The 24,202-nt window shown below is 37.6% G+C and overlaps 1 protein-coding gene across 1 annotated transcript in view; it reads left to right on the plus strand.

The window, feature by feature from the left end:
* Window positions 1-19,650, plus strand: part of IQCH (IQ motif containing H) — a 221,912-nt gene extending 202,262 nt beyond the window's left edge. The window contains 2 exon segments of the mRNA XM_082449136.1: window positions 4,920-5,006; window positions 5,008-19,650. Coding sequence (XP_082305262.1) covers window positions 4,920-5,006; window positions 5,008-5,034 — 114 coding nt within the window. The 3' untranslated portion in view covers window positions 5,035-19,650.
* The last annotated feature ends 4,552 nt before the right edge of the window (window positions 19,651-24,202 follow it).

Raw genomic sequence — 24,202 nt, forward strand, 5'->3', positions numbered from 1 at the left:
AAGCAGGGAAGGAAGGAAGGAAGGAATAAAGAAAAGAAAGAAAGAAAGAAAGAAAGAAAGAGAAAACCACATGTGATTTTTCTCTTAAATGGAAAGCCCAACAAAAGCTTGATACAAATAAAAATTTTGAATACTGTTTTTCCTTGAGCTAGGGCCTGGTCCCTCTAGTAACAGTAATAATGATAATAACGCTTTGCTCTTCAATGTGAGTTTATGTGTTGCATCAACTTTCACTGGTCCTAAAGGAGCTATGCTCATCATTTATATTCTAAGTTCCTGCCAGCTAGCATCATTTCATCTGTTACTGTGATGTGCAAAATTCTGAGCCTATATGCACGTGATCGGTTATCTGTCCAGATACAGCTAATAGTCAGAATCAGATGGTGCTGTGGACTGAATTGTGTCCTCCCAAAAGTTCACGTGTTGAACCCTTCATCCCCAATGTGATGATGTATGAAGATGGGGACACTGGGAAGTTATTATGTCTAAATGAGGTCATAATGGTGGAATCCTCATGATGGGATTAATGCCCTCAAAAGAGACCAGAGAGCTTGCGCTCGTTCTGTCTCTGTCTCTGTCTCTCTCTCTGTTTCTCTCTCTCTCTGTCCCCCTCTCTCTGTCTCTCTCTCCCGACCATATGAGGATACAGCAAAAAGATGGCTGTCCACAAGCCAGGAAGACAGCTCTCACCAGGAACTGAATCAGCTAGCCTTGACCTCGAACGTCCCAGCCTCCAGAAATGTGAGATATAATTTTTTGTTGTTTAAGCCACTCTGTCTACGATATTTTGTTATAGCAGCCTGGGCAGACTAAAGCAGACAGTTTATCCCCCAAACCATGCATACTTAGTAGACTCTGAGCTTGGACTTGAGGTTGGCAGAGCCAACAACTGTTGACAAAATAAAGGCTATTTTTCTGCCCTTTGTCTGACTTTAAAAATCATCAAAAGTCAGATGTTCTTAAGTAGCTTTTAAATATCTCATGGTTTCTAGCCTTCTCATGTCATATAAATAAAATTGCTATCTTGACATTTTTTACTCTTGTTAGAAGGTCTAAAGGTAAAAACTTTAAATCTCAACAAAATGGGAATAATTTTTTTAAAAACGTGAAAAGTAGACTAGATTCATTTTGGGTAGTATTTTCTGTCTACTCTCCTAATGACAGTCGAATAAGAATTTTCAGTTTGTAAACAAGGATTTACCAGCAAAGTAAAGGCCAAATAAAAATGGAAGGTGATGCAGAAAAAGCATTTAACAAAATCTAACACCCTTTCTTGATAAAAACACTCAAACAAACTAGGAATAAAGGTAACTTCCTCGACCTGATAAGGACATCTAGGAAAAACCCACAGCTAACATCATAGTTAATGGTGCAAGACTGAAAACTTTCCCCCTAAGATCAGGAGCAAGACAAGGATGTTTGCTCTCACCACTTCTATTCATCATTGTACTGGAGGTTCTAGCTAGGGCAGTTAGGCAAGAAAAAGAAATAAAAGGCGCTCAGACTGGAAAGAAATAAAATTATCTCTATTCACAGATGACATAATCTTATATATAGAAATCCTAAAGAACCCAGAAACAATCTATTAGAGCTAATAAACAAATTCAGCAAGGTTGTAAGAACCAACATCAATATACAAAAATCAATTGTATCTCTATACATTAGCAATGAGCAACCCAAAAATAATTTTAAATCAATTTTTTTAAAAATCAAAAAAATAAGATACTTAGAAATAAGTTTAGCAGAAGAAGTACAAGACCTGTCCACTGAAAACTACAAAACAGCATAAAAAAAAGGAGACCTAAATAAGTGGAAAGACATTCTATGGTTTATGGAATAGAAGACTTAGCATTGCTAAAATGATAGTTCTCTCTAAATTGATCCACAGATTCATTGCAATTCCTATCAAAATCCCAGCTGGCTTTATTGCAGAAATTGACAAGATAATCCTAGAATTCATGTGGAAATGCGAGAGATCCAGAATAGTCAAAATAATTTTGAAAAAGAAGAACAAAGTTAGAGGGCCTCTCAATTTTAAAAACTTACTACAAAGCTACGGTAATCAAGACTGTATGGGGACTTCCCTGGTGGTGCAGTGGTTAAGAATCCGCCTGCCAATGCAGGGGACATGGGTTCAATCCCTGGTCCGGGAAGATCCCACATGCCGCGGAGCAATTAAGCCTGTGCGCCACAACTACTGAGCCTGTGATCTAGAGCCTGCGAGCCACAACTATTGAGCCTGTGTGCTACAACTGCTGAAGCCCACATGCCTAGAGCCCGTGCTCTGCAACAAGAGAAGCCCCCACTCACCGCAACTACAGAAAAGCCTGTGTGCAGCAACGAAGACCCAATGCAGCCAAAAAAATAAAAATTAATTAAAAAAAAAAGACTGTGTGGTACTGTCATAAGAATAGATATATAGATTATATAGATCAATGGAATAGAATTGAGAGTCCAGAAACAAAACTTCACTTTTACAGTCAATTGATTTTCAACAAGTGCCAAGCCCATTCAATGAGAAAAGAATAGACTTTTTGACAAGTGGTGCTGGGACAAATGGATATCCACATACAAATGAATGAAGTTGTACCTCTCTACTCCACAGCACATACAAAAATTAAGTAAAACTGGATCAAAGACTTAAATGTAAGAGCTAAAACTATTAAACTCTTAGAAGAAAACAGGTATAAATCTTCATAACCTTGTGGTTAGCAATGGTTTCTTAGATATGATACGTTAAGTGCAATCAACCAATGTAAAAATAGTAAGTTGGATTCCATCAGAATTGAATACTTCTGTGTGTACCAAAGGACACTCAAGAAAGTGAAAAGACAACTTACAGAATGGGAGAAAACATTTGTAAATCATAAATCTGATAAGTTTCTAGTGTCCACGGTATATAAAGTACACTTACAATTCAACAATAGAAAGACAAATAACCCAATTAAAAAGTGAACAAAGGACTTGAACAGACAGTTTTCAAAGAAGATATGCAAATACACAATAATCACATGAAGAAATTCTCAACATCATTAGTTATTAGGGAAATGCAAATCAAAACAGCAAGATACCATTTCACACTTAAGATGGCTAGAATCAAAAAGACAGACAATAACAAGCTTGACAAGGATATGGTGAAACTGGAGCCCTCATATATTGCTGACAGGAATGTAAAATGGTGTCACGGCCATGTATAATTTCATATTTCCTCAAAAAGTTAAACAATAGGGATTTCCCTGGTGGTCCAATGGTAAAGAATCCATCTTCCAATACAGGGTACGTGGGTTCGATCCCTGGTCAGGAAACTAAGATCCCACATGCCCGTGGGGCAACTAAGCCCGCGTGCCACAACTACTGAGCTCTAGTGCTTCAATGAGAAAGGCCACGTGCCGCAAACTACAGAGCCCACACGCCACAACTAGAGAGAGAAAACCCGCACACCTCAACTAGAGAGAAGCCCGCACACCGCAACTAGAGAGAAACCCGAGCAGACCACGCACCTTAACGAAAAGATCCCTCATGCCTCAACAAAGATCCTGTGTGCCACAACTAAGACCCGATGCAGCCAAAAAAAATAAGGAAAATTAATAAATAAAATAAAATTTTTTTAAGTTAAACATAAAATTACCACATAGGGAATTCCCTGGTGGTCCAGTGGTTAGGACTCCATGCTTTCACTGCCGAGGGCCCTGGTTCAATCCCTGGTTGGGGAACTAAGATCCCACAAGCCACCATGCAGCGTCACCAAAAAAAAAAAAAAAGACTCAGCAATTCCACACCTAGTTATATACCCAAGAGTATTGAAAATATATGTTCATATAAAAACTTGTATATTAATGTTCATAGAAGCATTACTCATAACAGCCAAAAAGTAGAAACAGCTCAAATTCCCATCAACTAATAAATGGGTGAATTCCATTATATTAAATGAATAATATTTCATACACTGGAATACATAGGTGTAAATCTTCATGACGTTGTGGTTAGCAATGGTTTCTTAGATATAATACCTCAAGTGCAAGCAACCAAAGTAAAAATAGATAATAGATACAATGAAATATTATTCAGCCATAAAAAGGAAATTAAGTTCTGATCCATGCTACAACATGGATGAACCTTGAAAACATTTTGCTAAAACACAAAGGCCACAGATTGTATGATTCCATTTACATGAAATGTCCAGAGTAGGCAAAACCATAGAGACAGAAAATAGATTAGAGGTTGCCAGGAGCTAGGAGAGGTGGAAAATGGGAAGTGGCAGCTAATGGGTATAGAGTTTCTACTTGGGGTGATGAAAATGTTCTGGAACAACATAGTAGTGATGGCTGCTTATGAATATACTAAAAACCACTGAATTATATACTTTAAAAGGGTAACTTTTATGGTATGTGAATTCTACCTCAATAAAAAATAACTAACTAGAATAAAATGGAAAGGTGCCAATTTTTCTCCCAAAAACCAATGGAAATAAATGCTCCCATCAGCCAACTAGCCCTCATTCTAGAGTGACTAGACCAGTGCATCTCAAATTATCTGCAGTGAAGGACCTGTTTGTTTTGTTTTTTCTGACTTATCATGCATCAATACTTTTGTAAAATGCAATAAAAAATGAATTACTAGAAAAATGAAATGAAAAAATTGAAGACATAAAATAGAAGTCCATTTTTTCATTATTAGATTTAATAGACATAAAAATTTCTATAAAGCTTTCCAAGTTCTTACCCTCAATTTTTTTTACCCTTTCATTAAGACTGATAATCAACAATCTGTAGATGGGTATTGGCTAGTGGAACACACTTTAAGCAGAACTGGTCTAAACCACACTGAACTCCAAAAAGGAGCTAATGTTTGAGGGGCTGGGTGCAAGACTTGAAAGAGGTCTTTAAGTAACAAGTATTATTTTTACTGTTCATTTACAGACCGCCATTGATGACATTGAAGCCATTCTAGGAGTAACAGAGGAAAACAAATTGAGATTTGAAGAAAACCTAGAGTCCAAAGATGATAAAAAACCTCTCTGAACCTGATAAATGAATGGTCCTGGAATACATTACTGATTTTGGATTCCAATCTAGAGCCAAAAAAGGGGCAACATTCATTTTGCTATTAGGAATAAAAGGAAGGGAAAGTTAGTTTGCTTTGTTTGCTAGGAGGTGTATCAGAACAGATTGTAACGTAATGCTCTTTTTAAAAAATTGTTTATTAAGTGATCTTATTTTACTTATTAAACCAAAACCTGTTTGTGTTATCATTTCAGAGCATTAAACAATCTCTTCCTCTTCCCAAACTCAGGAAGAAATTATCAGGAAAGTTACAAGTCTTACTAATATCACTTCTGCATCTACCTCTTTATAAACTTCAGGATTATAAATGTTTTATAAAGTTTTCTCTTCCTGTTTCTGATAGTAATTTGTCTTCTGCATTTAAAAAATTGAATAAAGGTTTAATCATCACTATTTGGCAAAACGCAAATGTCTTTTTTTCCCAAGAAAATTACATTTATATGGATTTTTAAAGTGACCCTTTATCATTCATTGTATTTTTATTGTATCAAGCCACTATTGTCTGTTGTTGCCATTTTTCAAAAAGTAAGGGAAGCCAACATCTAGTTAAATAAAGCAACAGAATGTATCTAGGTGGCAGTATCTGCTCTTAGTTTAAGATACAGTGTAACTCAGCCCTTTAGCTTGAATAAACTCAGCCCTCTAGCTTGAATAAACATTCTCTAGTTCTCCATTTAATAAAGCAGTAGGATTTTTACAAGCATAATTCAACAGTACCTTTCAAAGGGCAAATTGCTAAAATTATGCAATGTTGACACTAACTCTCAGCATTTGTAATTGTTCAAAGTATTTCTACATCATCCAGCTTTACTGAAGGGGGAAATATGCAAGTCACAACACCAAAATCACAGAGATGTTTTAAAGAATGACCTTTATATCTTTAAAAATATTTGAGTGTGTTGGGGAAAAGAGGGGTATTTATAACCTATGGAATTCCAATAATGTGTTAACTATGCCTCGGCCATAGACTGAGTTTCTGCAATAAAATTAACATTAGTGTGTGTATGTGTCAGCTTTTGTTTTGCTATAGTTGGAAATACGTTAATTAGCCAGGTTTCCTGCCTGTGCTAGGTAAAACGATGACCTCTTTTTCTTGCCAGATCGCTCTAATCCATATGAGGGGCCCATTGTCCAGACACTTGACGGATAGGAAGTACTACATGCCCATTAGAGTCTCGCCTCAATTGAAGCCAGAGCAACATAAGGTCCAAGAGACTCATTAGTTCACTGGCACAATGGTGTCCTGAGAGTAAATGAAACCCTCTGTCTCCTTATGGCTCTCATCTGCTCTGGACTTTAAAAGAAAACTGTCTCTGTTTTGTTCAGCACAGCAGTGGATCTTTCACATGGTGAGATCCCCGTCTTAATAGTACAAAACTGTTAAATCTATCAAGGAAGTTTTTATATGTGAATTTTGATTAGCACTCTTGAGCCCCAAGCTGCTGGCAATAGTAAAATGAGTTCACTCTCTGGTACTTTTTTTTTTTAACCCACATGATTGCCTTCTCAAACAATGCACTTTCCTTCTTTGCCTCTATCATTAACATACACCACAGAGTGCCTGTTTCCAAATTCAGGCCTTATATTCAGATTCAGGTCTCACTGGAAAGTGAATGGGAGTCAGGTTCTCTACCTAAAAACCTACGGCTTCAAAATCAAAGGAGAAAAATTGGTATAATAGAACAATCACTCCAAGTAATTAAGTGAAAGAAGCCAGAGGACCAGATTAAATTAGTGAAATGTTTTAATTACAGAACATTTGAAAAGAAGCATAGTCCATTATCTTTTAGCACATATGAATAGCAAAGATACTGTGCTATTGGTAAACTAAGGTAAGTTTGAAAAACAAATCATGTATATGTATCCTAAACATAAATTAATCAATATAAATGACTGAGCTTTTACTATTCTAAATGGGAAACTGAAACCTTTGTTGATAAGAGGATTTTTGAAAATGATGTGCCCTTTTTCGGGAAGTTTTGGGGAGAAGCATACGTTTAACAGTAGAGCTATCTTTGTATGAGAAATGACCCATTGTTTAATATTGAATGTTTGTGATGGTTTGAGAAGCAAACTCTACTAACCATTTAGGAGCACATTATTGGATGATGATAATTATCTTCCTTTACATATTACCTATTTTATATTGATTTTAAAGAAAGCAAATAAATGATATTCAGTGGCAAACTGTGCTTTCTACTTAACTACCTTCCACTATCTACTAACATTTACCTTTTATTGAACACTTATTACTGGCTAGGTGTGTACTGTACTAGAAGCTTTATATACATTTTTTTAATTGCATCTTTCCAACAACACCATGTGGGAAAATACTACTACTGTCCTCACTTTACATACGAGAAAACTGAGATTTAGTGAGGGTATCTCACCCCATGTCTCAAGCTAAATGAAATTTGGGATTTAAACTAGTTTAACACAAATTCTAGCATATTGTATAAAGTAGACAGCTCAGTATCTACTTGGGATTTAAACTAGTTTAACACAAACTCTAGCATATTGTATAAAGTAGACAGTTCAGTGTCACTTGTCCCAGATCAGGCAAGGGACCTACTCTTTTATAACAAATTCTAGTGTGTTGCTTAAAGTACAGAAGGACGGTTTAACTTATACATGCTTCCTGCTAATAACATAAACTTGGGCAGCTGACTGCATTGTGAGGCATCACAACTGCATGATCAAAGAAATCAGAAGAGAAAGTGGCATCAGTGGAATTCTCCTATGGTGACGGATCTGTAAGACTTTGGTGGAGGACTGATGATGGGAACGTGCAGAAGAGTTTGAAAGCTGGGAAATCATGCCCCATAGTTTCACTCGAAAGATGGGTATTAGGTCAAGAAACTGGGTAAGGTTAAGAAAGGACTTCCAACAGGATGTAGAATAACCTGGGAGGAGTTTGGGGAGCATTACTTCAGCTATATCATCCTAAGAATTGCAAGCATCCTATTTTTCAAGTATAAAAATAGGTATTTTATCCTAAGTAATATATTAGTAATCATCTGATAGCTTTAACAATTAATCATTTGTATGCATCTGGCACCTTTCTTCTAAAGAGCTCAAAGCACTTTACATTTGTTATCTCATTAATTCCCAACACTGTCCCTGTGGGGAAGGTGATAAAGTATTTTAACATTTAAATGTTTATCTTTCAGAATTTCTCAAGCACACATTAATTATATTTCCAAAAGTATAAATGTTCATTAGTTTTATTTTACTGTTCCTCTGGCTTTAATGTGCATAGCAAATTTGTTCAACTCTTTAAATGTGCTAATCACAGTAAATCTTATTTGGAAAACTAGAAATTATGTTGCCAGGATAATGTGAGGGTAGAGGTTACAGGGAGGGAGGAAGCATCTGACTTTGCCTTTCTCCTTGGAAGAAGTTTGGTCTAATCCATTGCAAGTGCGCATGTAATGACTGTGCTGTGGCTCTTCTGTATCTTTTCTGTATTCCATTCTTTCCAAAGGTGTGCCTCAGGAGGGTAAGGACTGTATCTAAAAGCCTGAGGCAGACAGCTGCTATTTCCATCTTTGTTTTATTAATGATTTCATCAATGTGGAACAGAAAACTGATGCATTCTGTTAGGAGTTACATTCCAAAGAGTCACAGAATAGTAAGGGCTAGAAACTTGTCTCCCCAGCCCTCCCTTTCTCTGAGATGGCCATACCTTCCTCAATTTTCTAACTAGAAAAATGGCAGATAGTTAATACCTGCTCCTTAGGGAAGCAGTAAAGATTAATTGGCAATGTTGGGAAAGTCTTTCAAAGATGAAGCACTCTGCATAAATGTTTAAGTAGTATTATGACATTGCAACTTCAAATGGAAGTTCTAACTTTGAAATGTGATTATACACTTTCTAAGAAAGCCCTTTCATAACCACATGTATAGGTTTATTTTTCACTCTAACAAACAGTCTAACTCATGGTTGTGAAACTTTATTGCACTTGATGGAGGGGCCTGGCTCTATTAGTTTTAAACTGCTGGTTTCTGGGGTATTTATGTAAGTGAGGGAAAGATACCAAAACAGTAAATAATAAGCATGTCCCTGCTGTTTAAAAATCTGTTGGTAGGGCTTCCCTGGTGGTGCAGTGGTTAAGAATCTGCCTGCCAATGCAGGGGACACGGGTTCGAGCCCTGGTCTGGGAGGATCCCACATGCCGCGGAGCAACTAAGCCTGTGAGCCACAACTACTGAGCCTGCGCGTCTAGAGCCTGTGCTCCACAAGGAGAGAGGCCACGACGATGAGAAGCCCCGCGCACCGCGATGAAGAGTGGCCCCCGCTTGCTGCAACTGGAGAAAGCCTGCGCACAGAAACGAAGACCCAACACAGCCAAAAATAAATAAATAAATAAATTTATTTAAAAAAAAAAAAATCTGTTGGTAAAAACAACTTTTGTTTTGTTATAAGAAGACCCTAAACGTAGCACAGAAAAATACAGCTTTGGCATCTATGTGTAAGTGTTTTTTGGTTTGGGGGGGGGTTTATGACGGTGGTTTCCCCCCAAGCATTTCTTTTCCGTTCTGTAAACATTTTGGTTCACTTCCACATTTGTCACCATATATATTATATATATGTGTGAGTGTATGTATGTATGGAGAGAAAGAGAAGTGAGTAAAATGCAACATTTTAAGATTTTTTTATTTAACAAAATGTTAAAAAGTATACCAGATGGCTAATTATAGCTCCCAGAAACAAAAGGCCACACCTAAGTTTATTGCAGTTGCCTCATAAGGAATGTTATGATGAAATCATGGTTCCATAAACTTGACAACAAAACAGCAAAATAAACTTCAAATTTAAATTCAAATTTTGGTTCATTTACAGACTCATGCCACTTTGCTTCCCAGAAAAGGACACAAAATACTTACTTTGCAATCACTGAAAAACTCAAACTTATCTAACAACATTCTCTTTATCTAGGTTTCCTTCACAATGCCTTTCTACTCATTATCTCGGGTGTTGTTTTTTTTTTTTTTTTCTCAAGTTGAATATCTGTAGCCACCTTCCTAAGCAAAAAATTATATATCATTTGCAACAACAGTGAAAAATCAGAAAGGTCTAAATGTTCAACAATAGAGTATTGCTTAAAAATTATGAATAGCTATATAAAGGACCTCTGTACAACCATTAAAAAAATCATTCCTACACTTAATATATGATCCAGCCACTCCACTCCTACTTATATACCCAAGAGAAAAGAAAGCATATACAAAGACTTGTACACGAATGTTCACAGCAGCTTTATTTGTAACAGCCCAAAACTGGAAAAAATCCAAACATCCATCAACAGGTGGATGGATAAACAAATTGTGGGATATCCTACAATGGAATACTACTTAGCAATGAGAAGGAGTGAACTGTTGATAAACTCAAAGTCATGGATGAATCAATATAATTATGCTGAATGAAAATATTTAGATTAAAAAAGCACATATCCATTTACATAGCATTCTAGAAAATACAAACTACAGTGACAAAAAGCAGATCAACAGTGCTTAGGGGTGGGAAGTGGGATAGTAGGGAAGGGAAGAGCAGGAGGATTACAAAGGGACAGAAGGAAATTCTGGGGCTTCACTATATTGATTGTGAAAATGGTCTCTTGGATGTCAAAACTTATCAAGTTGTACACCTTAAGTAAGGGCAGTGTTTGAATGTCAATTATACCGCAAAAAACTGTTTTTAAAAAATCATGTATTAGGAGAATATGTTACATTAGAAGTAAATGAAATGATATTTAATTATTATGAATTAAAGAAGCATATTTTAAAACAGCATGAAAACTATGACTCCAAATTATGACTTTTTAAAAATGTGTACATATATGTACACACACACACACAAGCACACACACAAGACTGTAAGGATAACCCCCCAAATGTTAACAGTGCTTACTTCTTAATGGTGGGATTTTTTTCTTTCTGTATTTTCTGTCTTGTAGTGAACCTGTTTTTAATTACTGGAGCAAGTGAAACAAAAACCTAATTTTGGGGAGGTTGGGAAAGCAAAATATGAATTTCTTCATTGTAAGTTCTGCTATCCAAAGTGATAATGAACTTAGGGACATGACCTGGGAATATCATAACCACCTCCCTGCTCCAAGTTCCCAAAGCTGTCACCAGACAGTAATGGCCTGTTCCCTAGCACCATGGTAGGGTATTCTAAGCTTAATACCCTTAGTATTCTAGAATTCAGACCATGACTTTAGTGTGATACCTACTCATGTAAACAGAGATGCATAAAAGGGTGAATGCTTCTGCCATCTGCAATGGTTTGGAGGGACAGATAGTGATTAGGTGGCATTTGTAGTTATTCTAAATGGAGGGACAGATAGTGATTAGGTGGCATTTGTAGTTATTCTAAATGCGTATGGAATATATATATAACATCTGCTTTAGATTTAAATGTCTTAATGAGTTTCAGTTCCAGTTCTTTCTTTAATGGACAATAATTTCTCCTCTCTAGTTCTCGGTTTTCTGGCATGTAAAATAAGAAAGTGGAACTGATATTTAAGCTTAATCCTAGCTCTAATGTTCTATGATTCTATGCCACCATCATCAAAGTATTAAAAGGGCAACATTTGATGTATCACACAAGAAGGTGATTTTTTCTTCTAGCTTTCTCTTCCATCTACTGGAAATAATGGATGAAAATATTTTGCAACTTAGTTCAGCCTCTTAAGTTTCCCCATCTACCATCGAAAAGGGATGTGATTTTGGGACTTCCCTGGTGGTCCAGTGGTAAGGAATCCGCTTTCCAACGCAGGGGACTTGGGTTCGATCCCTGGTCGGGGAACTAAGATCCCACATGCCTCGGGGCAACTAAGCCTGCAAGCCACAACTACTGAGCTCTCACGCCTCAATGAGAGAGCCCACGTGCCACAAACTACAGAGCCCACGCACTCTGGAGCCTGCGCGCCACAACTAGAGAGAAGCCCGAGCACCGCAACAAAGAGACTGTGGGCCGCAAGGAAAGATCCCGCATGCCTCAACGAAGATTCCGCATGCCACAACTAAGAAAAAAATAATAAAAAATAATAAAAGAAAATAAATAATAATAAATTTTTAAAAAGAAGTTTAAAAAAGGGATGTGATTTGAAATGGTTACAAAGTATTTTATAATTTAAAATAGTTCTTTGCAATGCCAATGGTTTTCTCTTGGAGGAAATTTTTTTGACAAAATAGTAGCAAGCCAAACATGCTCTTTAGACTGGAATCATGTCTTTCATTTTGGGGGGTTTTCACTTTCTTGCACTGAACTCTTAGGTATTGCAAATCACCTAAAGTAATGGAAACATTTTATTTTGAAAACATTTTTATCTAAACTGATATAGTGAGTACCTCCTGTACTAGAAGATCGTGGTGCAAATAGATGGGACTGAAATGTGAATAAAAGCTTTAAATGTCCCTGTATAAACCAGAGCATGTCTTCTTTTCATATCTGCTTTGCAGTGCAGGATGAATAGCTAGAGTTCTATCTCTGAACTTTAATTTGTACCTGGACTCAAAAAGAGATGGAAGATGTATTTTGTAACATTCCAGTTTGCTATGTAGCAGATGTCCTCCCTCAGGCTGCATAAATGGGCAGCTTTAATCCTATATTTTTAAACACCTCCCAAAATGCACTGTTTCCTAGGCCACATCTAAAAGTGGGCAGGCACTGCCTTTCTCCAAAGTATTCTGACATCCCTGCAGCAAGGCCTGAACAGGGAGCTGAAAGTAGGATGATTCTACATCCCTCCATAAAGCCCACACTAATTGTTATAGCTAAAACACATATTTAAATTTCATTGCCAGGGCAGAAATCCCTTTGCTTCCTTCATTCTCACTACCAACTCATAGATTCTTGGCACTAAAACCATGAAAACAGAAAATTATAGATGATGTAAGCTTTTAAGAGTACTTATGAGCACTTTTCTTAAGATGACTTTGTCTTTCAGTATATCTGGATTTTAATTTTTCTAATTACAAAAACACATACTCATGATAAAAAGAAAAACCAAATAGGATCACATAGCTTCTTCAAAAAAACGAATAAGTGAAACAAAACAAAACAAAAACCTTTTGAAAAACAGAAAAGCACAGGGAAGAAACTAAAAAATCAAAAATTATTTCACCACCTGGAGATTAACTACTGTTAAGGATTTGGGGTGTATCTGCTATTACTCCTGCCTAGGGCCTCTACATTTCTAACTTCTGCCTGGCACACTCTTCTCCCAGAAATTTCTGGGGCTCACTCACTGCATTCAGTCTCTGCTCAACTGTCAGTAGACCAGAGGGGCCCTTCCTGACCACCCTTCCTAATTAGCACTCCCTTATTCTCTAACACCTTACCCTCCTTTATTTTTCTCCAAAGCACTTAACAATATGTGGTATTACATAATAGATTTGCCTATTTTTTAATTATCTGTCTCACCCAAAGGACTGTAAGTATAAAGATATAGCCCAGCTCCTAGAACAGTACATATCAGTAGAAAGAGTCACTCAATTAATATATATATAATTTGTTCTTTTATCACATATATATTGAGTTCCTATTATATCTTTGTGTATATAATTTTTTAAATAGGATTATATCAGACATACTGTTTTGCAGACTGTGTTTTTCACTTAGCAATAAATTATGAAGACACATCAGAAATTCTTACCCAATGCCATTTTAATAACGGCGTAAGGATGTTACTAATCCTCTATTGTTAGACCAGCACATGGGCATTTCGATGCATCCTTCCACATATCATGTTAATGACAACCAGTTAAGATAGTTAATAATATTAACAATGCCTTATATTCCCACGGTAATTTATAGTTCACAAACTATTTTCATATATCATTTGGTCCTTACAATAAACTCAAGCAAACAGAGCAGAAACTCAGAGAGGTTACATAATTTCCCTAAAACCATAAAAAACAGTAATAGGGAGTCCAGATTCAAACGTAGGTCTATCTATCTCTGCAGTCTGGGCTCCTCACTGTACCTCATCATCCCTGGTAGAAGCCTTCATTTTACAGATGAGTGATCCATGCTTAGCGAAGGGAGTAATGATATGCCCAGAGTCACAAAGCTTCTTCAAGAAAAAATACAGATGGAGTAGAACCCAGGACTCCTGACTCCCTGTCCAAAGCTCTCTCAACTACACTCTCTCTCAACCACATGCTGGGTCAATAAATTAGAAAAAAAAAATCCTGAATTGCTGCATAGTTAAAATGGTGACCAATACACGCTGTTGCACTTCTCTGAAGATTACACAGTATATTTGCTTGGTGCTGCGAAGTGCCAGCCCGATGACACTTGCAATCCTGAGCTTATTTGATGTGGTTGGGAAGCAAATGAGATTCCAGTGCCCCTGTTGCGCATAGGTGCTCAATGAGCATTTCCTGCATGGTGGGAAAGTGCCCTATATTTACAGTATTTGATCCAGTTTAACAGCAAGATCTAATGTTAAAATTAGCCTTGTAAAAGTTTTCACCCTAGTTCACACAAAAGCAAGATTCTGAGATTATGACTAGCAATTTTTCATGAGTTGATTTATCTGAATAAAACCTATAAGGTTTTGAATCATTAAACATTCGATTTAGAAAAAAAAATCTCAGCATACAGAAGAATAAACTGAGAAATGGAACAGATTTGTTTCTTGCAATAATTATGAGCAATATCTCAAACTCAGCATCCTTAGACCATCGAGCTGTGTAGGATGAATGTGCTAATTAATCAATTACTACCCAACAATGTACCCTGTTTATTTACTGAAATGCACTAGAAACATGTGCAGAACTGGTAATTATTAATCATCTTCAGTAACAAATATGACTCAAGTTCACCTTCATATAATTAATAGAGCATGTAGTTAGCTTTAACATCTTGCTTTATTCGAAATAGCAAGAAGGAATAAAAAGAAAGAGCTGAACCACAGATGTGGTTCATTGAAGTGCTGGCTTGGACTAAACGTGCCTATTACCCACAGCAGCAGCATTTCTCATACCTGTCCAAACTATGGCCAGATTCACTCTCCATTAAAAACCGAGTTTTCAAAACTAAACTTTTTAATGTGAATAAAATTTTAGACCTATAAAAGCAGTCCAAAGAATTCCTACATACTCTTCATTCAGGTTCCCCGAATAAAATCCAAGTTTTAGAGCTTGATAACTTGCTTAGAGTTGGGATCTTTGTTGGTGGTACCCAAACTCCTTATTACTCCTTATTGCATGCCTTTCAGTTTTAAAGATAAAAGTACTTTCAATATGCATAGAAACAGTTGTTTTACAACAAATTTTGCAAGTGATTCCATTGTGAAAAATCATTTTTTTTTTTGAGAGTCATCATGTATGCCCCCAAATTTCCCTTGAGCCAGACAGACTCCTGGGCTAGATGGGCCACAGTTTGGATCTAGAATGCTATTTCCTGTTTCCTTACTAATTGTGTAACATCTAAAGGATGTTAAATTGTGTCAGCAACTTTTACATTTGAGTCTAGCATCAGATGGCTCTTTTTAACTATGGTCAAACATGGGGTTTTGAGTCCTATCAATGCACTGGGTTGGCCAACATGTTCGTTTGGGTTTTTTTCATAAGATGGTTCTAGTGGCGCCTTGTTGTCTTTAACTTCATTTGAAACCATTTTGTTAGACTGTATTGTGACAGCTGTCATATCAGCATGCATTTAAAAACAACTTATCAAAATTGGTGAATTTGGGGGACTTCCCTGGTGGCACAGTGGTTAAGACCCCATGCTCCCAATGCAGGGGGCCTGGGTTTGATCCCTGGTCAGGGAACTAGATCCCACATGCATGCCACAACTAAGGAGCCCGCCTGCCGCAACTAAGGAGCCCGTGAGCCACAACTAAGGAGCCCGCCTGGTGCAACCAAATAAATAAATTAGTTTTTTTAAAATTCATGAATTTTTGCGTAGCCATTTAAATATTGAAGATAGAAGAAAGAAAGCAACATTTTCAGCATATTATGCTTTACTATTTCAAGAAAGGTAAAATTGCAACTGAAACGCAAAAAAAGATTTGTGCAGTGTATGGAGAAGGAGAAGGTGCTGTGACTGATCGAACATGTCAAAAGTAGTTTGCCAAGTTTTGTGCTGGAGATTTCTCACTGGACAGTGCTCCACGGTCGGGCGGTAGACCAGTTGAAGTTGATAGCGATCAAATTGAGACATTAATTGAGAACAATCAACGTTATACCATGCGGGAGATAGCGGACATACTCAAAATATCCAGATCAAGCGCTGAAAATCATTTGCACCAGCTTGGTTATGTTCATTGCTTTGATGTTTGGGTTCCACATAAGTTAAGCAAAAAAAACCTTCTTGACTGTATTTCTGCATGTGACTATCTACTTAAAGGTAATGAAAACGTTCCATTTTTAAAACAAATTGTGATGGATGATGAAAAGTGGATACTGTACAATAATGTGGAAAGGAAGAGATTGTGGGACAAGCGAAATGAACCACCACCAAACACACCAAACGCGGGTCTTCATCCAAGGAAGGTGATGTTATATGTATGTATGGTGGGATTGGAAGGGAGTCCTCTATTATGAGCTCCTTCCGGAAAACCAAACCATTCATTCCAACAAGTACTGCTCCCAATTAGACCAATTGAAATCAGCACTCAATGAAAAGCATCCAGAATAGTCAACAGAAAATGCATAATCTGCCATCAGGATAATGCAAGACCGCATGTTTCTTTGATGACCAGACAAAAACTGTTACAGCTTGGCTGGGAAGTTCTGATTCATCTGCCATATTCACCAGACATTGCACCTTCAGATTTCCATTTATTTCGGTCTTTACAAAATTCTCTTAATGGAAAAATTTTCAATTCCCTGGAAGACTGTAAAAGGCACCTGGAACAGTTCTTTGCTCAAAAAGATAAAAATTTTTGGGAAGATGGAATTATGAAGTTGCCTGAAAAATGCAGAAGGTAGTGGAACAAAAGGTTGATTACATTGTTCAATAAAGTTCTTGGTGAAAACAAAAAATGTGTCTATTTTTACTTAAAAACCGAAGGCACTTTTTGGCCAACCCAATAGGTTTGAATCCCAGCTCTACCACCTGCCTGCCCTGCAACTGGGGGCAGCTTATTTTAACCTCTGATTTCTGACACTCAGTTTCCTCAGCCTGAAGATGAGGAGAATGAAACCCTGCTCTGTAGTGTTGTTTCAATGAAACAATAGGTGGAAACTACCTAGCATGAAATTAATACTCAGTAACTGGTAAGTACTATTACATTGACATTATTGCCCTCTGTGGCCACTTTTAGCTTAAGAAACTGAAATGTGCACAAGTATGCATACACAAATAAAAAAGTATCTCATACAATGGAAACTGCAAATGTAGATTCACATTTTTGAAGTTTTCTCCTGAAGGGAAAAACTGGATAAAATTTAATGCTTTTGTACAGTAAACTAAAAAACTTTTCCCATCTGAAAATACCAGTGGAATGCCACTTCAAAAACCTAAACTGACAAATCATAAATCAGTGGGTGGACTACTGTATTTCTATTATAAAATGATTCAAGGCCCCTTTAAATGGAGAGCCCCCTTAGGGCATCTCAGTATTTGTTTATAGATCATTAACTACTTGACAGTGAGACTGGGGAGGGGGCATAAAGACTCACAGCTAAAGTGCTAAGAGTCACCGTCGGTTGAAGATCAGCAGCAAAGCCAAAATATCTTAGGAATTTGATATGAAAATATGATTTCTGCTACAAAAATGTTGTATGCTATTCATGAATGAATCTGTTAGTAAAACAAGGCTCACTTTATGAAGCTGAGACCATAATTATGACCCATATGACAAGGTGAATTTACTTGGCCATGTTTTCAAATGCTTCCCCAAACACTGACTACATATTATTAAGATTGTAACATTGAAAACATGCCCAGGAAATGGATTGTGTTATCTACCAGCATAAATCATTAGCTGGTTTCAAAAAGTCACAAATATGTCTCCTTGCTACTGGATTCTAGCATCCATGTCAGAATAGCATAGAAATGTTTCCTAATGAAAAGCTCACTGAAAGCTGGGAGGCCAGAATTTTGATTCTTGTTTCTGGTATATGATCTTGGATAAGTTTCTTTCCTATTCTGTAGTTTAATTTCTCCAACTATCGAAATTAAAATTAAAACCACTGACCCTGAGTACTATGATTTCCTTTCTCCAACATCCCTCAAACACACTAATTGTACTCACTGTACCCACTTTTTTTCCCACTTATTCAACAAATAGAGTACCTACCATATGCCAAGTTACTAGGTGCTGGGATCACAAAGGTTAATAAAACAGACATAAACCTCTGGCCTTAGAAAGTTTACATTCCAGTGGCGGGGAGAACTTGAGAGTAGTTTAGACACAAGATGCTTCTGGATGAGATTTCTGCACCCACTTTGTTCACAATAAAATGTTTTACCAGAGTAATTCTTCTTGCCACTCTTTGTAACAGCAGCCCCAGCTGCCAGCCGACTGCTTGGGGGCTTTCAGAACATCAATCAGTTCCACAGAAGGACTCAAAAAGATCTAGATAAGAATACAGCAGTTCCTTCCTTTCCTAATGACTTCTGCCATATAACTCAGTACTTCTAGGAGGATAATTTTGCATAAAGCCAATGTATATTGTCCTTGCCGGGGCACACACAAGGATACAGGAATGGAGCAGCAAGCACTGTTTGCCACTGATGGGAATAGGGAGAATGAAGGAGCATTCTTCCAGCTACAGGGGGAACTCATGCCACTTCCTCTGGTACTGAGCTGGGCTTAGAGGGCACTGAGCCATTAAGCAGATTTGGGTTCCTAGGAGACTCAGGATGGTGGTTCTCTGAAGTATCTGTTTTTAAGTTCTAAAACATGCTGGAATACGAATTGGGGCAGCAGCAACTCCATGGTCCTCCTTTTCTTGAACCAAAAATCCTAAAGTTTCAAACTGGAAATTGTAAATGAAATCCTAATTGTAAATATTTCTATCCCTTTTAAATAATTCCTTTATCTTTTACCAACATGCTGACACATGCACCTAGTATCTTGCCCTTAATTCTCCTTCTGAGAATAGCAGTGAATTAAAATCTACATGCCTACCCTATTTTCTTTTAAATCACACTATTAGAAATATGTGAGCAAATCAGGATCTCACAGTAAGGTTGTAAAAACAACATGAGAAAAAAGATGCTATATATGTACACGGTCATGTTTCGGTCATGTCCACTATATATGTTCTCTATACATATTTCTTAATAAATGTGAATAATAGGATGTGTTATTATGTAAACTACCTGCAGAACTCATTGTTTTTTTCAAACTTTTATTGAAGTATAATATACATGCAGAAAGGGGCACATATCATATGTATTCAGTACTTTACAAACTGAATACACCCATTTAACTAGAATCTAGATCAAGAAAGAGAATAATCCATAGGTTCATCAATTATAACAAATGTACCACTCTGGTGGGGGATGCTGATAATGGGGGAGGCTATGCATGTGTGGGGCAGGGGATTTATGAGAAATATCTGTACCTTCCTCTTAATTTTGCTGTGAGTCTAAAATCACTCTTACAAAATTGCTTTAGGGCTTCCCTGGTGGCGCAGTGGTTGAGAATCTGCCTGCCAATGCAGGGGACACGGGTTCGAGCCCTGGTCTGGGAAGATCCCACGTGCCGCGGAGCAATTAGGCCTGTGAGCCACAACTACTGAGCCTGTGCGTCTGGAGCCTGTGCTCCGCAACAAGAGAGGCCGCGATAGTGAGAGGCCCGCACATCGCGATGAAGAGTGGCCCCCACTTGCCGCAACTAGAGAAAGCCCTCGCACAGAAACGACGACCCAACACAGCCAAAATAAGTAAATAAATAAATAGCGTTCCCTTTTTTTAAAAAAAAAAAATTGCTTTAAAAAAAAGAACTATAGAAATAAAAGAATGTTTTTAAAAAGAGAGAATAATCCCAGTCCCCCAGAAGTCACCTCATACTCCTCCTAGTAACTGCCTCTCCGCTCCAAGAGTGATCACTATCCCCCTTCTAACAGCATAGATGAGTTTAGGCCAGTTTCTATACTTTATGTAAATGAAATCGTACAGTAAGTTCTTTAGTGTCTGCATTCTTCCACTCTTCCTCATGTTTATGAGATCCATGCATGTTGTGTGTGACTGTAGAGCATTCTTTCTTGTTGCTGTGTAGTATTTCATTGCGTGAATACGCCATAATTTGTGTATCTGCTCTACTACTGCTAGGCATTTGAGTAATTTCCTGGTTAAGTATTACCAATATGAGTAGTGCTGCTATGAATATTCTAGTGCGTGTCTTTTGAAAAACATATGCACACAATTTCTGTTGGGAATTGCTAAGGACTGAATGTTTGTGTCCCCTCAAAATATGCTGAATATGCTGAAGCCCTAATACCCAAAGTGACTGTATTTGGAGATAGGGCCTCATGCAGGAGGAGGTGATAGGGGTTAAATGAAGTCCTAAAGGTGGGACTCATAATAGGGCTAGTGCCCTCATTAGAAAAGAAAGAGTCAGACACAGAGCTAGCTCTGTCTACCATGGGAGGATACAGCAAGAAGAAAATACAAACCAAGAAGAGAACTCTCACCAGGAACCCAACTGGCTGGCACCTGATCTTGGACACCCTAGTCCCCAGGACTGTAAGAAATTTCTGTGGTTGGCTAAACCCAGTCTGTGGTATTTTGTTATGGCAGCCTGAGCACACTAATATAAATATATACCTAGGAGTGGTATGGCTGGGTCATAAGGTATGCATGTATTCAGCTTTAATTTAAACTGCCAAAAAATTTTCCAAAGTGGTTGCCAGCCATGCATAAAAGTTCTAACTGCTGCATATCCTCACTAACGCTTAGTACTTTCTTTTCTACTTTAGCCACTCTAGTGGGTGTGTAATATATAAGGTAATATATATTTAAATTCCCATTTCTCATACGATTAGTGCAACGAAGCACTTTTTCACATTATCAAACATCTGGATGTTCTCCTTTGTGAAGAGTCCATTCAAATATTTTGTCCACCTTTCTATTGGATTGTCTTTTTTTAACGATTTGTTCTAGATACCAAATGCTTTGTCAGATATATGTATTACAGATACTTCTCCCACTCTTTGGATTACATTTTCACTCTCTTAATAGTGCCTTTTAATGAACAGAAAATTTTAATTTTAATATATTCCAAACTATCAACTTTGTAGAACTCATTTTTAACATGTTCTGAACATCTACAAGGTCCTAGGTGCCTTTAAACAAAACCAAAACAAATTCCCTTCTTTCTAGGAGCAGCATGATACACCCATGCACATGTTAAAAGCTGTACACGGTAGCACTATTGATAGTTATTTTTAAGGGATTCCTTCTAAGGGATATGCCATTTCTCCATGCTTTGTGGAAAACTAAGTATTCGTGTATTTAATGCATTTAATTCTTAATTACTGGACACAATATTTTTGAACACTGACTCAGGCTTTTGAATGCCAACTTCTAAGCCCCTTCGTTTCATGACCATGAAGAATTAGAACTGAAAAGAAAATCAAGCATCTGATCTGAGTTGTAGGTTTTTTGAGAAATTATCGTATTTCAACTATGGGAGGAGTATCATATAATCTTAAAGTTAGAAGAGATATCTAGATGTCATGTTCTCCAGCTCTGTATGTTTAGGTTAGGGTAATATTTCATTCAAACACTCTTGAAAACCTGGGTGTGGTCCAACATCTATCAGAAATCTTTGGAAGAACTTCCTACCTTAGAGTAGAAAAGAGAGATAATCAAAGAGCCTTGGATTAGAGAAACCCTCATCACTGCTGAGGTTTTTCCAAGACAGCGTCTTCCAACAGAAATCCTTCAGCCTTTTCCCAAGCCTTCAAGAGACAACGCAGTGAAACCTATGTAAATATCTGGCTCTCTTTATCAGTAGTTTTTACATTATATGCTACAGAACCTAGGGCTTCTCAGACAGAATTCAGAGGTTCCCCACATGTTTGATTCAAATTTCATTTTTTTAAAAATAGATTTTTATATTGCCAGAAGAGAGATAATGTCCATTTTTTTTAACATATTGCAAACTGCCCATGCATTAATTTGAGGTTAAGTCATTTCAGTGTAGATCTCAGAATTAATCTCCTCCTGCCATCTCTAACTGAAGCACATGCCCAAGATTTCAAGATGAATCATTTAAAAACCACTCTTATCTGTATCCACTTCTCCCAAGGGATCAGGATTTTCTTGATAGTATGCAACCAAAACAAAGGAATAAGAAATAAACTGTCCTGAGGTTGCTATAGCAGCAACTGTCGTCAATAGCCCCCAACTTCAAAATTTTTTGAGCATGAAACAGCAGGATTGGGACTTCCCTGGTGGTCCAGTGGTAAAGAATCTGTCTTCCAATGCAGGGAACACGGGTTTGATCCCTGGTCGGGGAACTAAGATCCCACATGCCGCAGGGGCAACTAATACCGCACACCACAACTACTGAGCTCGCATGCCTCAATGAGACAGCCCGTGGGCCACAAACTACAGAGCCCATGCGCTCTGGAGCCCATGTGCCACAACTAGAGAGAGAAAACCCACACGGCCATAACTAGAGAGAAGCCCACGTGCCGCAACAACAAGATCCCGTATGCCTCAACAAAGATCCCGCAGGCCGCAACTAAGACCTGACGCAGCCAAAAAATTAAGAAAACAAAAATCAACTTAAAAAAAGATTAAAGAAAAACCAAACCAAGCAAACAAAAAAAGCCAGCAGGGTCAAAAGTCCAGTGGCATGGGGCCAGCCACGGCATCCCAACCACACTAATTCCTGTTGGTCTTACCTATGTCTTCGCCGGCCAGTCTCTCTTGATTCCTTCCCATTTCTAAGTTTGGTTCTGCAGACGTCCTATTTATTATTTTAGCTATCCAATTTCCTTCCAATAAATTCCTTTTCTGCTAAAAACAAAACAAGCAAAATAAAAACCCAAGACAACAACAAACTAGCCTCATTTTAAAAACTTACCTTTAAAGTTAATGTCAAAATTTTGCACTTATAAATGTTTAGTAATAAAACACAAGTTTTCATAGGTTGGGGTTCTATGACAGATTTTGTTTGAAAAAGGACTCCAAGTGCTTTTTAAAATTTAATTTGAAATCACAGTATTGAATCACCTCCCTGACTCTTGTCTTAGCCTCCCTTCAGCCATTTCTGTGCAAATCTAACTACATCGTGCTTCCCCCTAAAATCTTTCATAATTTAATAGGGAATCCTATAAAGTTTAAATTATTTACGTGACTACAAGGCCCCTGAAATGACTTAACCCTGCAAGATTTGGCACATGGTTATCGGTGCTCAATCATTGCTTGTTGTAGGAATCAATAAAAATTAGAGAATGTAAGAGCTAGCTACACTATCCTACATTATCCTACGCTATCCTACTCATATCCTACATGAGTCTTCAACAATAATAGTAACTGTTATATGGCGTTTACACATAAGTATCTCATTTACATACAGTACTTTCCAGACACATCTTATTTATGTATGGTTTCTCCAAACATGAATTTAGGAATTGTAAGAGGAAATGCTTCTTTAAAAAGCAGATGTATGTAAGTTACTACCTCAAGAGGCTGCAAAATTTGAGAAAAGGTTTTCCTAAAGTACGAGATTTGATAATGAGTGACAGGATTATTACGGTTTAAAACTAAAAGACTCCTGGTCTGGCGTTCACCAGGCTCTCAGGAGGGAGGTGGTGGTGCACACTGCACGGAGAGACGTGGGACTTTCTAAGAAATAAACTTTTTCTGTTGAAATATCTGGGACTTATTTTAAACAACACAACAGCGGGGATCTGAATACAAAAGTGCTCCCCGACTTTACCAGCCACTGCAAATCTGGGGACTTGACTTTTAACTCGCTTCCCTGAGGACACCTTCTCAAGGGTTTCCTCAACACCACCAACCAAGGATTGCACTTGAGCCTGGGGCTTGGAAGAGAGATACGGGTGTAAGTTTTGCCACTCAGTAGGGTGGTTAAGTTATTTGTTTTAAAGCTTAATTTTCCTCATACCTAAACTGATAATACTCGCGAAGCCCGCCCTCAACCCTCCTCAGGGTTATTAATGCGTACACGAGAGCCTCAGTCACGTTTTCA

Source organism: Balaenoptera physalus, assembly GCF_965194825.1.
Source record: "Balaenoptera physalus genome assembly, chromosome: 2".
Classification (NCBI taxonomy): Eukaryota; Metazoa; Chordata; class Mammalia; order Artiodactyla; family Balaenopteridae; genus Balaenoptera; species Balaenoptera physalus.